At 40.8% G+C, this 18,948-nt stretch overlaps 1 protein-coding gene across 4 annotated transcripts in view; it reads left to right on the top strand.

Moving 5' to 3' along the window:
- The first annotated feature begins 563 nt into the window (after positions 1–563).
- CDCA7L (cell division cycle associated 7 like) overlaps positions 564–18,948 on the top strand; it is a 39,921-nt gene continuing 21,536 nt past the window's right edge. For 2 of the 4 annotated variants that reach the window (XM_036877370.2, XM_036877364.2), the window contains exon 1: positions 564–945. In XM_036877370.2, coding sequence (XP_036733265.2) covers positions 730–945 — 216 coding nt within the window. In that variant the 5' untranslated portion in view covers positions 564–729. Of the gene's footprint in view, positions 946–1,078; positions 1,098–18,948 lie in introns of those variants that run through there. The other 2 variants (XM_036877377.2, XM_036877388.2) reach the window with 2 other exon arrangements.

Genomic DNA, 18,948 nt, shown 5'->3' with positions numbered 1-18,948 from the left:
ACAATATCGTCGCGCTTGTTTGTATCACTAGCACATTTATATCATCATGTGGGTGGCTGGTTCCCAAACTGTAAGCTCCAGCGGAGCAGGACCTGTCTTTTGTTCTGCCTTGTGTTCTTAGGCCTAGCAGAGTGCCTGACACATAGTAGGTGCTTAGCCACTATTTGTTAAATTAATCCGCATACCTAACTTCTAGAATTTTGCCAAGTGGGGATGGAAGCCTCCGTGTACAACGGTATAGAAAGGCCGTCGGAAGTCCTGGGGGTGGTTGCATCTTCTTATCCAGGGAACTTGGTTACAGAAACCTGGGTTGCCTGTTTGGCAAAATGAACCCTGTAGCAAATGTTTTAGAGAGCGGCAGAACGCCGCCCCTTTACAACAAAACAAAACCAGCTCTGAAACAGCCCCACACAAGCTTTCCTGGACCAGAGACGCTGACTGCAGCAGAGGCTCACGCTGCAGGGCACCACCTGGACTAAACCCTGCAAATATCCGGCGCGCGGGTAGGGCGTGCCAGCTGGAGGCTGCGCCGGGACTACCCCTCTCATTCCTCCCGCGCGGAACCCGGCTGGACCGCTCCACTCCCTCCCTCCGCTGCAGGGGGGAGCCGGGAGCCCCCGACTGGCCGCCGCTTCGGGCCGCGCCGTCTGCAGCCCACTCTCACACCGCCTGCGAAGCGAAGGTCACCGGCCGCGAAGTTTGGGTCGGTGACCGGAGTCTGGCGGCCCGATGCGCCGGCGCTCAGTGGGCGGCGCGGCGCGATCCCCCCTGCCCCGGCGCCAAGTGCGCCCCTCCCCGGCCCTCCGGAGCTGCGGGCGGGGCGCGCGTGCAGCTCAGCCGCGGGCGTTCGTGCGCCAGGCCCTTGGAGAAGCGGGTTGCCGGGGCGGCGAGCTACAGGACCCTGGGGCCCGGCTGGAAAGAATGGAGTTGGCGACTCGCTCCCAGGTGAGGGTTGGCCCACCCGGACGCCTCTGCGTCCGGCCTGCTCCGGGCACCCGACCCGCCTCCCCTCCCTGAGCTGGAAACGTGGCCCTCGGCCACCGCCGTGTGGATCCGGCGTGGCAAGTCCCGCGAACGCCGGCGGGCGCGCCCTGCAGGTGTGCGCAGCGGGTCACGGGTGTGCCACCCCGACTAGGGAGGCCGGCGACCCCGCCCTCGGCCGCTCGCCTTCGTCCCGGGTGGGTCGCAGGCAGGGCCGAGGGGACCGGGGGCCCCAGGAGTGGACGCGTTTCGAGGAAAGTGCAGGCGGGGAGACTGCAGGGGCGCCGCGCTCGTGGAAGCGGGGCGCGTTGTTGGGGAGCTTTTCTGGTGCGCGTCCTCCACCTTCTCTGGGAATTGGCAGAGCTAAGGGAAGTGTGATTTTTCTAAAAACACTCGAGAGACCAGTCTAAGTTGGGTAATGGAGTTGAAAAGGAATTGCTTTTCTGATTGTTCTGCAACTTTAGAAGATGTTTTCAAGTAAGTTGTAACCACTTGGGGGAAATGGTAAGGTCGTTAAGTCATATTAAACAAAAAGCCCCAAGATCCCAAACCTTTACACAGCTCCGCCCCAATTATGCGTCATGGTCTAAACTGGGTTTTCAAAATCTTACTAACATTTGAGAGTAAATTTCCCAGTGTTTCAGTGTTTGGTGAGAATGTGAACGTGGCTTCAGTTTTTTTACTTTTAAAAGAATTTTCCTTTCTAGTAAAGAATACACATTTTTTCCCCCAGATGTAAGCAATGAAAACTTTTTTCAAACGAACTAAAAATAAAACATAGAAAGGGAAGGAAGCGGCTTGTGGAAGCCTAAGAGATGCTTTGTGTGAGGACTGGATTTTTTTTTTTGCTTTTGTGAACGCCTCTGGCGCACAGCTTCCACCTAACCTACTGTTTACTTCTTTTCTCCCCCTGGGCCTCAGAAGGAGAGGCGGGGCTCCAGGCCCAGGGGCACACTCAGGCCGCTGTCACCTGCCTGAGTCCGGTGGCAAATTAAAGGCGCTCTAAAGCCAGTCACGGCCGCTTTGGCAGCTTAGTGATATCTGAAAGGCTTCCTGAAAGTGAACATTTGAGAAAAATCTATTGTGGATGTTTATAAGAGAGTATTCTTTCTGAATTTATGAAAGGCGGTATTAAAAGCTACGAAAAGAGTTACTCAATTACTCAAGATTAAGGACTGAGAGAGACAGATTAGATTTTTTTGCCACTGATCTTTACCATATGATCAGTAATTTAGGCTTCTAGGAGGTTCAGGTTTCTCCGGGACTTAAACCTTTCTGGAGGGAGCTTTGCGCCCCTTGTGAATTTCATCAGACAATGTATCTTGATAATGTATCACTCCTGAAACCTCTGTTGTTTTGCTGGAACTGCCCTTCCACCAGGTAACACACATAGCTTAAGTTTAGGAAATTCAGAATGTCCCAGAATGTGTAGTTGGAAGTGAACATTTTACTATCAAATAATGAGGCTAATTTTTTGGTAGCTCTAAAATGTTAAACTATTTACCATGTGGGGGTTATCCACAAATTATAGTCAACCCATTATGCACCAATTAGGACAAATTACTATACATAAGATGATCGTTTTTTTTTCCTGTTCTAAAGACCTCCTAATTGGCAGCACAAATTAAGATGTGTGATTTTTTTTCCAGTGGAAATGTTCCTGTTCATCATAATTTAGAAATGAGCAGATTATAGTCCCTTTAATTTAAATTGGTGGAGAGTGGTTCTGTGGGGTGGGCAGGTGATTGCAGATAAGAGCACTTAATGAACATTTCAGGCACAGCAAGATGTTAAATTCTTGTGGCTCTACCCTGTATCCCAGCCTTATGAATAAAGCAGTGTGATGAGCTGCCCGAAGAGGCATTAGTGCACACCAATATGGCTCACTCAACGACTGGTGGGTGTTAATTTCCCATATAGAGTGAATTTCCCCCCTGGAAAGCCAGAGCTGGAAGGGGTTTCCAGCAATGCAGCCGAGGCCTGCTGCCATGATAGAGGGAAGAGGTGGGGAGAAGAGAAATTCTCTTGCACTCTTCACTCCTTGCTAGCCTCTGCTTTTCTACCACTTCACCGGTGTGTTGGATTTGATGTCCTCTTGACAGTGATCACACCTCCATGGGCTGTAGTCCTTGTTGGGCTGACCACTGTGTCTTTGTGCTTTTATGCTGAATGACAGGATTAGTACCCAGTAAAGGCCAGGGTATGGGAGGAGCTGGAGGATGAGACTGCCGCAGCTTCCTAGCAGAGAAACCCGGAGATCTGAATTGTCCTTACTCTCCTTTAGCTCTAGGGTGCAGGTTGGACCCTTAGAGAAGGCAGTGTGGCTGAGTGTTCTCATCAGTCAATACACATGGAGCATGATGTTGAAGGGATAAACGTGAATTTTTCTCGTTTTGACTTTAGGGCTATAAGATGTAACCATCTGATCCTCTGGCTTAAAATGTGGGTCCAGTGCCCCAGAAGTTGGTTACGAGAGGGGGACCATGGTAAGGACATTACAGTACTTGGCTGTTAAAATAGTTCTGTATTCAAAAGGCCACTTGGTGGTAGTTTTGATGGACTTTCGATTATCCCACCCATAGAAGAGAGCTGATTCTCAGTGATCAGGAGAAACTTGTGATCTGGAGAAAATTTTCATCTGGTCAGAAAACCATGAGATAATGATGTGACTTGAAACATTTTCTGAATATTACAGTAAATTAGTGAATGATTAATAAAGCCATTCGGAATAGAATAGGCATGTTAATTTTAAATTGCTCTTGAGAGTTCTTTATCCGTCAGCCTTCTCTTTGAGGTCAGAATTTTTATCTCCAAGACACAGTTTTGTTTTATAAAAGACATGGTTTTATTCACCAAAGTACAATTGATCCAGGCTCCTTGGAGGGATAGAGATAAGAAAATACTAGTAGGACCATTTTATTTTCTTTTTGAAAAACAGTAGTTTCTGAGTGCTTTTAAATAGGACCATTCAAGAGGCCTGTTTGGCAAATACAGCTGAAGTGAACATGCAGTGGTAAATGCTAGCACTCTTGTATATACTGCAAAAATATGTTGTGGAGTTTCACAGTGAGAGGGGGCCAGAGTTTAAGTTCAAATAGTTGATGGCTTCCTTGCTTTTTTTCTTCATAATCTTCAGCTGATGACAAGAGAGCTGGTGGACTGGTCAGTCCACCCACAGATTTTTTTTGAGCACCTACAGTATGTTAGTTACAGTGGAAGAAGCAGAGACACAAAACACTGATTTCTCCAAGAACCCCCACCAGAAGGTCCCTCTGGATCTCCTTTCAGTCTTCGCCTTTGCTAGAGCTCAGCTGCCTCCTGCTCTTGCTGTGGGGACCTAGGTGGCCTTGGAAGATTTCGAGCCCTCCCCACCCCCTGCACTCCCACGGAATGGCAACTAAAACTTCCTTTTAAAGGTCATGCTGTGCTAGGTATTTCTTAAGTTAGGAGAGTTAATCTTCGCTGTAGTAGGTTGTAATGTTTGCATTTTAAAGATAAGGCAAAATAGAGTAATTAGCTCAGGGCAACCCAGCAAGGCAGGAGCTGAGCTAGGATTCTGTCCCCAGGACCAGCACCTGACTCCTGCTGCTGGAGTCACCGGGATCTTGGCAGGTCACACAGCCTTCACCGAAATAGTGTTATGAGGATAGAAATCTTTGCCCAATTTACAGTACCACTGAGGTGACCAAGGACAGGTTGGTTGTGCTATTTAAATACCAGGGGTGTCAGCACTTCCAGTTTTTTCCATTTTAACTAGAAGGGTGGGGCTTGAACAATGGCTAGTCTGGTTCTCTTTGGGGGAACTGGCCAGATTATGCTTTGGGCAGGATTCCTGGGATGCTGTCTAAAAGCTTGGGAATATGAATCAAATCCACAACGCTTTTACATAGGAATGGTTTTATAATGAATTTTGTATGGTACAAGTGATATCATGTTCATAGAAGCTGAAATGAAGACAAACGTTGAACTGCTCTACCTCCCCTGCTCTCTGGGAATCATTTTCTAAATAATTTCCATATAGTGTTTGCCTGCATTCAGTCACCATTTTTGCATAATTTTTATAATTGTTATTTGAATTCTGCTTTCTTTGGCACTGTCAAATTATTTCCCTGAGGAGCTTGGAAGTCTGTACAGTTTCCGTCTTTAATGACTGCAGTGTTTCAGTGCAGTGGGTATTTTATGTACTAATTTTCTGTTGAAATTTTTTTCTTTATTAAAGAAACTTTGCAATAAATGTCTTGGGAGTGGTATGTACCTTTCACCTTGTGTTGGAGTCCACGGTTTTTAATTACTGTTTCTTTATTGTGTACTTGGTAAAGGGTTTATTATCCTTTTACTTGGTAAAGGGAGTGTGCCTGGTTTTCCGTGGATGGGATCTTTTGTGCATTGTTTTCCTAACGCATTTCTCCTTTTCTTGTGCTGTATTACCTGAGAGAAGGCAGTTCTTGCTCAGGTGAGAACCAGGGCTCGTGATAACTGGGGTGAAACAGAGACTGTTTTCTTCCTTGATTTAGAGCACCTAGTGGAGTATTTTAGTTTGGGGGAAAGTAGTCATAGAGGTATGTTCTTGACCACCTAGAAATCCAAGAAAATCCAATAATGGTCGTATGGTGGAAGTGCCTGTGGCTCGGGTTTTGAATTTGTGCAAGTTGTTGATGAGGAAGGCAGAGAGACCCTGCTTTGAGCTCCTCTCATATGTGGCAATGCATCACTTTTTAAAGAGTTCTCTTGTTTTGCTTATTTCAACTATAAATCATTTCCTGAATTTCTGAAAATGTGTTTTCACTGAAGGTTGGGTATCTAAATATAAAGTGGTTCACCATTATAAAGTGGGTTCTAAGAGCTAAAACAAAAATGTGTTTCTCTATCTGGGAGCTGGTTTTAACAGGTGGGTGCAGTCTGTAAAAACTTCACCAGGCTGTGCACTTAAAATGCATGTGCTTTGCTGGTTGAATGTTGCACCTAAAACATTTACAAAACAGCATATCAGATTCCTAAGCATGAGTCTTAAAGCCTGTGCTTTGGGCCAATCTTGGCTGGCAGGTGTGTGGGTGACACCTTCCCTGTGTCTGTGCCCTGCAGGTTGTGCCAGTTCTCAGGACGGGCATAGTCCCAGGAAACCTTCCTACAGAGCCCTTCCACTGCAGACCTTCCCTAGCGCTGCTGTCCAGGCCGCCCTCATCTCTCACCCTCCTCCCGGGGAGGGCCCTGTAACTGGAGAGTGCTTTGCAGTGGTGCGCGAGCTCTGGCATTTGGGTCTTTTGGCACAGAGCTGGCCTGGCACCCCCTCCACGGCCTGTTGGCAGACCTCCTCTGTGAGGAGGGCCCCTGGATTTACCCCAGGGTAATGGCTGGTGACCAGAAAAATCATGTGGCAGACCATTATCCTGGTGTGTTGGGTCTGGCATATAGGAGGTGTTAAATATTTGTTGAGTTGAAAAAATAAGAAAGATGGCTTAGGGCTGTGAGGGAAAGTACGAGTTATGACAGGCTGGAACACCCTGTATAGGCTTCACAGATTTTTCTGTTGGTCTAGTGGCTGAGGCCAGTTGGTGCCTGCCCCAGAGGCCCACCCTGTGGAGGGTATTTTCTCAACAATCTCTAGTTATATCTTTAACAGTCAGGCCTGTTTGCTACTATGTAATACATTTAAAAACATTTTTTTAATGCAAAAAGTACTTATTTTAAAATGACTTTTCTGGAAAAAAATTCCCCTCCCCTGTCCCACCTGTGATCCTGAAAGCCTTCAGGCCCTCCCTTAGCTTCCCAGTTTGAAAAGTGTGGAACTGCCAAGTGTAAAATTTAGAAATCATTCCTGTGATAAATCCTGAAAGAGAAAAGGTACTCTCTGCCTACTCCACCACCCCACAATATCTGTTTATTTCAAGCTTTAGGACCCTACGGGCAGTTTTTAATGGAAACAAAACAAAACCTTAGGGTCGATCTTGAAATCCCTAAGCATATGTTTTTAAATGCAGAATGTCTAGTGGTTTTGTTTTCCATTAGCATTGGTTTAAATGAAAAGTTAAGAAAAATAAAGTGCCTTTATAATCATTACTTATTCTTAATTCTCTTTTTTTCCCTAACAATTGGTCCTGGGCATTTTTTTATTCAGGGAGTTTTATCATCATCATCATCATCATCATTATCATTGTTGTTGTTATAGTTGAAGCCAAGGGCCCTCATCTAGCCTTTCCCGTTGTATGACCTCTTAAATAAGGCTACCCTTACCTGACTTAAAAAAAAAACACAAACCTGTCCCACCTCATCACATTTTTCCACACTACCAGCTTCAAAAACTCACTGAAAAGAACATCCAGTGTTCTCATGACCTTCATCTACTAAATGTACCCCCTCGCCTGGCTGTAATTATGAACTGAGATAGTGCATTCTTAGGCAGTGTGTGCATTCACGGTGGCACAGTGCCAAGAGCCAAGCTGTGTCAGCAGCCTGCATGGGCCCCGTCCCGGAGATTGTTCAGGCATGTTTTCCACTAGCAGGGCAGAAGTGTGTCAAGAGGATCTCTGTATACAGGCTTCCAGGACTGGGCTGTGGGATGAAGCTCCTTCCCCACACCCCCGTCTGTTTGAAGGTCTGTCCACTGCGCGTTGGGAGTGAGCACAGGGACCTCCCTGAAACCCCAGCACCTCCCGCCTCGCTCTTCAGACTTCTGCTTGCACTTGTCAGTCTACTCCAGGTCCTCCTCCAGGCTGACTCTGTCCGACAGCTGTGTGGACGTGGCCCACCTTGAGGCTCCTAGAAGTCTTCCTGACTATCACCCTCACCCCTGCGACAGGTGCCCTCCTGTACTTTCTTCCCTGGGCACATTGATTACACCACATTGACATGGTTTAAAGCTTGTCTGTTTTAGCCAACCACATACGGCTCCTTCCTCATGTGACTGATTCCTTATTTGGTCCCTTAGCGTGGTGTCCAACACATAGTGATATTTTTTATACTCTTTAATAATGAGCATTGACATAGCCTCTTCTACTTCATAGAATGCTTTCCAGAAGCCATCAGGACTCTGTACAAATGTTCTCGTCCTTCGACGTAAATGGGAAGACTGCATTTTCCTGGCACTTGAAATGGGCAAGGCTGTTTGATGTGCTTTGTGGCCAGTAAAATGTAAGCAGAAGTGCTGTGTGTCACTTCTAGGTGGAATTTTTTAAATGCCAGTATTTCATTGCTGTGTCTTGTTCCCGCTGCAGCTGCAGCTGCCAGCATACGAGATGGGGGTGGCTCCGTCAGCTGGGTGCTGTGTGAGGGCAGTGTGGAGGAGTGTGGAATGGTTCACCTGGCAGGCCCAGGATGAGCATGGCATGTGAACAAGAAAGAAACCCGTTTTTGCTTTATGCCTTTGAGACTTGAAGTAGTTTGCTACAGCGTTATAGCCTGTTGTGTCCTGACAGATGCACAAAGGCTCTCGTATTTTGATATTTGGATTCACTCTGCGGTGTTCATCTGAATGAACTGGGGTCACGGCTGTAATAGAAATGTGTGAGCTTCCCTTTGATTGTTAGTATAATGGAGAGAGGGGAATGTTTCTGTTACTACGTGGTTTGGAGTTCAAGGATGTTAAGTGCCCTGTGGCGAGCAGGAGAGTCCCACAGGAAAAAGCAGTCATTCTGTCCAAAATGCCAGTAGCACTTTGTTGAAAAACACTTGTCAGACTTGTCCAATTTGATAATCAGTCTTGTAGGGTCCAGAGAAATCTCAACATTGACTTCTCATTTTCTATCTGGTGACCTTTCTGGAAAAGGAAATTACCCAGCATTTCCCAAATGATTTGGCTCACTTTCCTCCCAGAACCTCTGCCAAAACTCCTGCCTTTGGCTGCTCATGAGACTAACTACGCTCTATACACATAAAGGTCTGTAAATCTCTCCCCACTTAAATTTTCTCTTTTAAAAATAACATTTTCCTTGGCCTTTTTTAATTGTGGTAAAGTACGTATTAACATAAACCTTAGTACTTTAACCATTTTAAAGTATACAGTTCAGTGGCATTAAGTACAGTCATGCTGTGCAAGGGTCACCTCTGTCGTCTCCAAAATTTTCTCATCCTAAACTGAAGCACTCTACCCATTAAACACTAACTGCACATCCCTCCCACCCACCCAGTCTCTGGTGACTACCATTCTACTTTCTGTCTCTCATGAAGTTGACTCTTCTAGATGTCTCATGTAAGTGTAGTCATACATCTTGTCCTTTTATGTCTGACTTCACTTGGCATGTTTTCAGGATTCATCTATGTCATAGCATGTGTCAGAATTTCATTCTTTTTTAAGGCTGAATAATAGTCATTGCATATATACAGCATGTTTATCCTTTCATCCATCCATGGACATTTGAGCTGTTAACCACCTTTTGACTATTGTGAATAATGCTGCTATAAACATTGGTATAAAGTATCTTTTAATTTCTGTTTTCAATACTTTTGGACATATACCTAGAAGTGTGATTATTGGATTTCTATGTTTAATTTTTTGGGGAATCACCGTATTGTTTGCTGCAGCAGCTGCACTGTTTTACATTCCCACCAACGGTGCACAAAGGTTCCAGTTTCTCCCATATAGTCGCCAATTATATTCTGGTTTTTTGATAGCTACCTAATGGGTGTGAAGCAGTAGCTCATTGTGGTTTTGATTTGCATTTCCCTAATAAGTAGTGATATTGAGCATCTTCTCATGTGCTATTGGCCATTTGTATATTTTTGGTACAATGTAATTTTAAGTCCTTTGCTTATTTTTAAATTGGGTATTTTTTGTTCAGCTGTAGGAGTTCTTTATATGTTCTGGATAGTAATCCTTTATCAGATACATGATTTGCACATATTTTCTCCCATTCTGTAGGTTATCCTTTTTACTCACTTGATGGTATCTTTTGATGCACAAGATTTAAATTTTGATGAGGTCCAATTTTGATTTTCTATTGTTATGTGGGCCTTTGGTGTTGTATCCAAGAAACCATTGCCAGATTTTTCCTCTAAATTTTCTTCTAAGCCTTTTATAGTTCTAGCTCTTAACATTTAGGTCTTTGGTACGTTTTGTTTTTTATAGATGATGTAAGGTAAGGATCCAGCTTCATTTGTTTGCATATGGACATTCAGTTTTCCCAGAATCATTTGTTGAAAAGACTGTTCTTTCCCCATTGAACAGTGGTGGCATACTTGTTGAAAACTATTTGACCATATATAAAAGTTTATTTCTGGGCTGTCTATTCTATTGCACTGGTCTATATAACTGTCTTCATGTTAGGGCCACACTATATGGATTACTGTAGCCTTGTAGTAAGTATTAAAATCTGTAAGTGTGAATCCTCCAACATGATTATTTTTCAAGATTGTTTTGGCTATATGGTGTCGCATGAGATGGATTTTAGGAAGGGCTTTTCTATTTCTGCAAAAATGTTGGGTTTGAGAGGGATTGCAATGGATTTATAGGTAGCTTTTAGTAGTATTGTCATCTTGCCTATAAAGTCTTCCACTCCATGGACATGTGATGTATTTCCATTTATTTATGTCTTCAGTGATGGTTTATAGTTTTTAGTGTACACGCCTTTCACCTTATTGCCTGAGTTAATTCCAAAGTATATTATTCCTGTTGATGCTATTGTAAATGAAATTGCTTTCTTAACTTCCATTCCAAATTGTTCATTGTTAGGGTATACAAATACAACTGATTTTTGTGTGTTTCTTTTGTACATTATTGAATTCGTTAATTAGCGCTGTCAGTTCTTACGGGATCTTTAGGGTTTTCTACATACACAATTATGTCACCTGCAAACATAATTTTATTGCTTCCTCCATTTTGGATGACCTTTCTTTCTTGGATAATTGCTCTGGCTAGATCTTCTGTACTGTTGGATAAAAGTATTGAAAGTGTGCATCCTTGTCTTCCTTATTTTAGAGGAAGGCTTCCACTCTCTCACCATTGAGTATTATGTTACCTGTAGGTTTGTCATTTATGGAACTTATTACATTGGTGCAGTTTCCTTCAATTGTTTATTGAGTGTTACGTTGTTGTTTTATCATTAAAAGGTGTTGAGTTTTGTCAAATGTTTTTCTGCATCAATTGGGTTTTTTTTTCTTTCATTCCCTTAAGGTAGTTCATTACATTGGTTTTCATATGTTTAACCATCTTGCATTCCAGAAATAAATTCTACTTGGTTATATTGTAAAATCTTTTCATTATACTACAGAATTTGGTTTGCTAGTATTCTGTTGAGGATTTTTCATCAATATTCATAAGGGATGTTGTTCTATACTCTTGTAGGGTTTTTTTGCTTTCTTTGGTGTCAGGGTAAACTGGCCTCACAGAATGAGTTAAAATGTGTTTTTGTCTCTTCAGTTTTTTGGAGGAATTTGAGAAGGATTGGTGTTAATTCTTCTACACATACCATCTGGTAGTGGTCTTTACTTTGTAAGATGTAAGATGTAAATTCTTGCTAGTTAGAGGTCTATTCAGAATTTCTACCCTTCATAATTCATTCTTGGAAGGTTGTGTTTTTCTAGGAATTTATCTATTTCTTCTTGCCAACCCAACTTGTTGGCATACAGTTGTTCATAATGCTCTTACTATCCCTTTCATTTTTGTAAAATCAGTAGTAGCATCCCTACCTTATTTCAAAAATTTGGAACATCTCTCTTTTTTTCTTAGCCAATCTAGCTAAAAATTTGTTGATTTTTGTTGATATTTTCAAGGAATTTTTCTCTTGGTTGATTTTTCTCTTGGTTTTTTGTAGAAAGTTCCTTCTGCTAACTTTGGGTTTAGTTTGCTGTACTTTCACTAGTTCTTTTTGGTATAAAATTAGTTTGTTGGTTTGAGATTTTTCTTCTTTTTTAATAAAGTGTTTACAGCTACAAATTTCCCTCTAGCATTGCTTCTGTGCATCTCATAAGTTTTATTTTGTTTTCTTTTTCATTTGTTTGAAAGTATTTTCGAATTTCCCTTGTGATTTCTTCTTTGACCCATTGGTTGTTTTATTTTCACTTATGTGTAAATTTTCTAGTTTTCCTTGTATTACTGATTTCTAGTTTTATTCCATTGTGATCAGAAAAGATAGTTTGTATGCTCTTAATCACTTAAGATATATTCTGACTTATTTTTCTGGCCTAAAATACATGGTCTGTCCTAGGGAGTTTTTCATGTGCTCTTATTCCTCCCTCCCTCCCCCCCTCCCTTCCATCCTATCTATCATTAATGTACACTTACATGAGCAACATTGTGGTTACTAGATTCCCCCTATTATCAAGCCCCCACCACATACCCCATTACAATCACTGTCCATCAGTGTAGGAAGATGCTATAGACATGTGCCCTTGAGGAAAATGTATATTTTTCTGCTGTTGGGTGGAGTGTTCTGTATATGTTGGTTGGTTCTGATTGGTTTATAGTGTTGCTCATTTCCTCTGTTTTCTTGCTGATTTTGTTTGGTAACTCTGTCCATTATTGAAAGTAGGGTATTGAAGTCTTCAGCTATTGTGGTAGAACTATGTCTCTGTTCAATTCTGTCAGTATTTCCTTCATATATTTTGGAGCTCTCATGGTACATACATGTTTATAACTGTTAGAGTTTCCTGATGACCTTTTAATCATGTGTAATTGATATATAACCAGTACATAATTTTTCTCTTGTAGTATTTGTTGACTTAATGTCTACTTTGTCTGAGATTAGTATAGACACTCCACATTTATTTGGGTTACTTTTTGTGTTGAATATCTTTTTCCATCCTCTCACTTTCAACATGCTTGCCTTTTTAAATCTGGAGTAAGTCTCTTACAGACAGTGTATAGTTGGATCCTGTCTTTTTATCCATTCTGCCAGTCTGTGTCTTTTGATTATAGAGTTTAAACCATTTACATTTAAAATGGTTACTGGCAGGAAGACTTAACTTTTGCCATTTTATTTTTTGTTTTCTGTTGTTTTACAGCTTTTTGACCCTTGTTTCTGCTATTGCTGCCTATCTTTGTGTTTTTTTGATTTCTTTGTAATGACATATTTTGATTCCCTTCTCAGTTCCTTTTGTGTGATTTTAAAGATATTTTAACCTGGGGTTCCTGTGGGGATTACATACACCATTCTAAAGTAAAAACAGTCTAATTTGAATGATTCAGTTCAACTTCAGTGCCATACAAAAACTCCTACATCTCTCCTCCATCATAAATAATATCTGTATGCATTGTGTACCCAGTAATATAGATTCATAAGTGTTTTTTATCCTACAGAAATTAAAAAGTATAGTCACAAACTAAATTTACAATAATACTGGTTTTTATGTTTCTGTATTTACCTTTACCTGAGAACTTTGTATTTTAATATGGCTTTGAGTTACTGCCTGCTGTACTTTCATTTCAACCTGAAGAACTCCCTTTAGAATTTCTTGTTGGGCAGGTTTTGTAGTAATGAACTCCCTTCAGCTTTTGTTTATCTGGTAATGTCTTAATTTCTCCCTCATTTTGAAGAACAGTTTTGCCAGATACAGAATTCTTGGTTGACAGTATTTTCTTTAGGGCTTTAAATATATCATCCACTGCCTTCTGGCCTCCAAGGTTTCTGCTGAGCAGTCTGCTGTTAATATTGTGGAGCCCTTGTTGTTAGTTGCTTTTCTCTTACTGCTCAAAATTCTGTCTTTGGCTTTAACAGTTTGATTAAAATGTGTCTCAGTGTGGTCTTTTGAATTTATCCTACTTGGAGTCATTAAACTTCTTGGTGTTCTATATTTGGGATGTTTTTGGCCATTATTTGATCAAATAATCTGATTTTTTTTTCTTCTTTAGTCAGAGTTTGAACTTAACCCCTCTAGTGAAACTTTCAATTTAGCTGTTGGATTTTCCAGTCCAGAATTTCTGTTTCGTTCCATTTTGTAATTCATGTCTTTTTATTGATATTACCATTTTGCTTATATATCACTTCCCTGATTTACATTAGTTCTTTGTGTTTTCCTTTTTATTTTTGAGCATATTTAAGGCACTTGTCTTAGTTTGGTAAGTCCACAGTCTGTGCTTCCTCAGGGACAGTATCCACCAGTACATTTTGTCCCTTTGAATGGGTTATATTTTTCTGTTTCTTTGTGTGCCTTTGCTCTTTTGTTGAAAATTGGTAGTTTGAGAAAACAGCCACCTCTTCCAGTTTTTGCAGACTAGCTCTATGCCAGGGAAGTCATTTGTTGTTTAGCTGGGCGTACTCTGATCCTGAAAGCTTAATGTCTTCTCAGATGTTCTCTGAGCATGTGTCTGGCCTGGATCTGTGTATGACTTTCTCAAGTTGCCTATATATACCACTTATTTGGAATGTTTAGTTTCCCAAGGACTCTTACCCAAGCTTCTCTTTAGGGCTTTAGATAGTCTTTTGTATTTCTGCATGCATAAACTCTTGTCCCAGGCATCTGCAGGTCTGTGGTCCTCTGCAGCTTTCATGAATAATGGCTGGAGCACTTCCTTGCCTGAGACCAGGGACCAGTCCTTCAGATAGCCCACCCGCTGATTTGTTAGAATGTTGCAATCAGTGTTGTCTTTGCTCCCTCCAGTTCAAGGAAGTAGGAAACTGGGATGCATCCTTCAGACCAAAACTGCACCATGGAGGGGGTTGAGCAAGGGAGAGTAAAAAGGCCTCGTTTTATTTACCTAATAAATATTTAAGTTCCTACTCTGTGCCACCCACTGTTTTAGGCTCTGGATACAGAGATGAAGAAACCACAGTTCCTGTCCCTATGTCTTAATTGTACTGGGAGAAGCAGACAAAAAAATACCTAATTATTTTTTGAAAATTAACAATGGGACTGTGTCAGACTATAAAGCTTCTTTCTGCACAGTGAAGGAAACCATCAACAAAATGAAAAGGAAATGTTATATTATTGACCATATTCCCTATGCTGTACTTTTCATCCCCATGACTTATCTATTCTATAGTTAGATTGGAAATTATTATTAGGAAATTTCTGATTAGGAAAATATATCTGCAAATGATATATCTGATAAGGGGCTAATATCCAAAATAAAGAACTCATACAACTCAACACCAAGAAAGCAAATAATCTGATTTAAAAAAGGGGAAAGGACCTGAATAGTAAACATACCAAAGAAGACATGCAGATGGCCAACAGACACATGAAAATGTGCTCAACATCACTAATCATCAGGAAAATGCAAATCAGAATCACAAGATACCATGTCACATCAGACAGAATGGCAAGTATCAAAAAGTTAAGAAAAAAGTGTTGACAGGGTGTGGAGAAAAGGGAACTCTCATGCATTGTTTGTGGGAATGTAAACAGGTGCAACCACTGTGGAAAACAGTAGAGGTTTTCCTCAGAAAATTAAAAAGAGGAATACATATAATCCAGTAATTCCACTTCTGAAAAAATATTAATTTGAAAAGATAGATATGTCTCTTTGTTCACTGCAGCATTATTTACAATAGCCAAGATATGGAAACAACTTAAGTGTCTTTTGGCAGATGAATGGATAAAAAAGATGTGGTACATATATACAGTGGAATGTTATCCATAAAAAAACTGAAATCTTGCCTTTTGTGACAGTGTAGGTGGATCTAAAGGGTATTATGCTAAGTGAAATAAGAGAAAGACAAATACCATATGCTCTCACTTACATACGGAATTTAAAAAATACAACAAACAAGCACACCAGAAATAAATACAGAGAACAAGCTGTTGGTTGCCATGGAGGTGAGGGGGATGGGTGAAATAGGCAAAGGAGAAAAAGAGGTACAAACAAAACTATAGAATAGATAAGTCATGGGGATGAAAAGTACAGCATAGGGAATATGGTCAATAATATAACATGTTTGGTGACAGATGGTAACTGCACTTACCATGGTGAGCATATTTTAATGTATGATACTGTCAAATCACTGTCTTGTACACCTGAGACTAAATATTGTTTGTAACCGTACTTGAATAAAACTTTTAGTAAGAAGTACAATTATGTAGTTTCATATAATAATAAATGGACTGGGGAAAATAAGGTAGGGTAAAGGGCTAGAGTAGGTAGCTGTTCTTGGAGTATGCTTTGGGAGGAGCAGTCAGGAAAGACAGGCCTTGCTGAGGAGGAGACGTTTGAGCAGAAAGACCCTTAAGTAAAGAGATGGCCTTTGTCTGTCTCTGGAGCAGGCAGAGGCCCCAAGGCAGGAATGTGCTTGGTGTCTTCAAGAAATAGAAAAGGGACTGTTGCGGTTGGAGGGCACTGAGCAGCTGGAGTGGAAAGGAGTGAGGGCCAGTGGGAATGTAGTGATGTATTTTTCAGTGTGTGGGAAGCCAGTGGGGGGCAGAGGAGCAGGACTGTACTTCAGAAGACTCCCCCGCTGCTGCGGGGAGTTGGCCTGAAGAAGAAGTTCTGGGAGGCACCTTCCCATGTGACCAGCACTGCTCAGTGCTAACAGGACAGACCAGCTGCAGCTGGTAATGAGCTGTGTTCTACACGTAATTCATTCACAGTTCTTAGTAAATTGCTTGCCTACTTTTACATAATTATAAGCAAATCTGAATAGGGGGATAATAAGACTTGGAATTATTATGAGTTTAGGTTTTTAAACAAACTTAGGTGAAATTCATATAACATATTTACCACTTTAACTGGAACTATTCAGTGACATTTATAGTACATTCGTAATGTTGTATAACCACCACCTCTGTCTAGTCCCAAACATTTCACTACCCTGAAAGGAAACGTTATACTTATTAAACAATTACTCTCTCCTCTGGCCCCTGGCAACCATAAATCTGCTTTTGGCCTCTGGATTTACCTATTCCAAATATTTCATATATAGTACATGACCATTTGTGTCTGGCTTTTTAGCATAATTTTTCCAAGTTTACCTATGCTGCAGCCATGGATCAGTATTCAGTCTTTTTTTATGGCCAAATAATATTCCAGTGTACCTACCACCGTTTTTTTTATCCATTCATCTGTGATGGATAATTGGATTGTTTGCACCCTTAGCTGTTGTGAGTAGTGCTATGAATGCATGTACATGTATTTGTCTAAAACACCTGTTTTCAGTTCTTTATGTACTTTAGAGTGGAAGTCCTGCATTGATGGTAATTCTATGTTTGACTTTTTTAAGAACTACCAGACTCTTTCCACAGTGACCAAACCATTTTATGTTTGCACCAGCTTTTTACAAGTGTTATGATTTTTTTACAACTTCAACATTTTTTCCTTACTCTGTTTTTTGATTAAAGCTGTCCTAGAGGATGTGAAACAGTATATTATATATTTTTTTACTTCATTTCTCTAATGAGTAATGATATTGAACATCTTTTCATGTACTTGTCCATTTGTATGCCTTCTTTGGAGAAATTTATATCAAGCCCTTCACCTGTTGTTTTTGATTGGATAGCTTTTTGCTGTTGTCTTGCAAGAGATTTTTATGTATTCTAGATCCTAGATCATTTTATCTGTTTTTTTTTCTTTTGCTGCTCGTTGGCTGCTTTTGGTGTCATGTTGCATTTAGGTTTTTAGATTGAATTAAATACTAAATATATGAATTAAAAACTAATTAATATATTGTTATTTTATAAAAAGGCAGTATTTTCAGAAATTCTTTAGTGTGGGTGCCCTTGAATAAATCTAAGCTGAGGCTTACCCTTTCCTGAAATGAGGAGACATACTCTAGATGATGAATGAGATCTGGTCACATTCTGATCATCCTTGATTTTGTGATCCTCTTAACTATTAATAGTTTGCATACTCCATCACTCTGAGTTTAAACAGATTTTCTGGCAATATTTAAATCCTCACTATATACTTTTTATTTTTTTTAACCACTCTGTTTTAGATGTGTATGACCAAACAGACCATTTCTGTTTGACATGAAACCTTGGGTCCATCTGTCCTTCCACCAGTTCTGTATAAGGGTGTTTTGTGTTTGTCTTGTCACATCTCCTGTCATCAAGAATGCCTTTCAAAACTGACAAAACATTGCTGAGTTGCTAGATGACAGTAAAGCTTTTCTTCCTTTCATTACATAGGGAGGTTGAAGGAAGACTTTTTAAAGTAAGTTTCTAGCCTCTGCTGTGCTCCCTTTTTAGTGAATTGTCTTTTATTGATTTTATCTGTGTGACTCCTGGAACATTTAGTTTTGTATGAGCTTTTCTGTAACAGTAATTTGTCCTCCACCAAAAAACTATTAGAACTAATAACTGGATTCTGCAAAGTTGGCAGAATGCAAAATTAATACCCAGAAATCTTTGGTGTTCCTGTATACTAACAGTGACCTAGCAGAAGAAGAAATCAGGAAAACAATTCACTTTATAATTGCATTAAAAAGAATAAAATACCCAGGAATACCTAACCAAGGAGGTGAAAGACCCCCATTCAGAGGCCAGCTGCATACAGATTGCTGGGCAATCTGTATGTTCCCTGTTTCCACAAGCTTTTCTTTTTTTTGACTAAGGCTTGATTTATATACAGTAAAATTCATCCTTTTTAGCATTCAGTCCTGTTTGGTGATTATTACCACAATCAGTTTATCACCTCTCAAAAATTTCCTCTGACCTCTAGCTCCAGGGAGTTACTGCCTGTTTTCTCTGTAGCTTTGCCTTTTCCAAAATGTCGTGTAAGTGGAATGAGACAGTATGTAGTCTTTTTCACTTGGCATAATGCATTTGAGATTTATCCATGTTCTTCTATCTATCAGTAATTTATTTTTTACAGCTGACAGTATTCTGTGATATGGATACACCACATTTTTTTTTTTTTACCCATTTTTTAGTTGATTTGGATTGTTTCTAGGTTTGCGGGTAAAATTGCTCATTACAATTTCATGTGACCATAAGTTTTCATTTCAGTTGGGTAAATACCAAGATGTGGGGTTGCGTGTAGGTATATGTAAGAAACTGCCAAAGTGTTTTCCAAAGAGGCCCTACATTTTGCAATTCCACCAGCAGCTTATGAGAATGCCAGTTACTTCACATCCTTGTCAGCACTGGCCTTCTGATAGGTAG

Source organism: Manis pentadactyla, chromosome 7 (genome assembly GCF_030020395.1).
Source record: "Manis pentadactyla isolate mManPen7 chromosome 7, mManPen7.hap1, whole genome shotgun sequence".
In the NCBI taxonomy this organism is placed as follows: domain Eukaryota; kingdom Metazoa; phylum Chordata; class Mammalia; order Pholidota; family Manidae; genus Manis; species Manis pentadactyla.
This window is presented reverse-complemented; position numbering and strand designations above follow the sequence as displayed.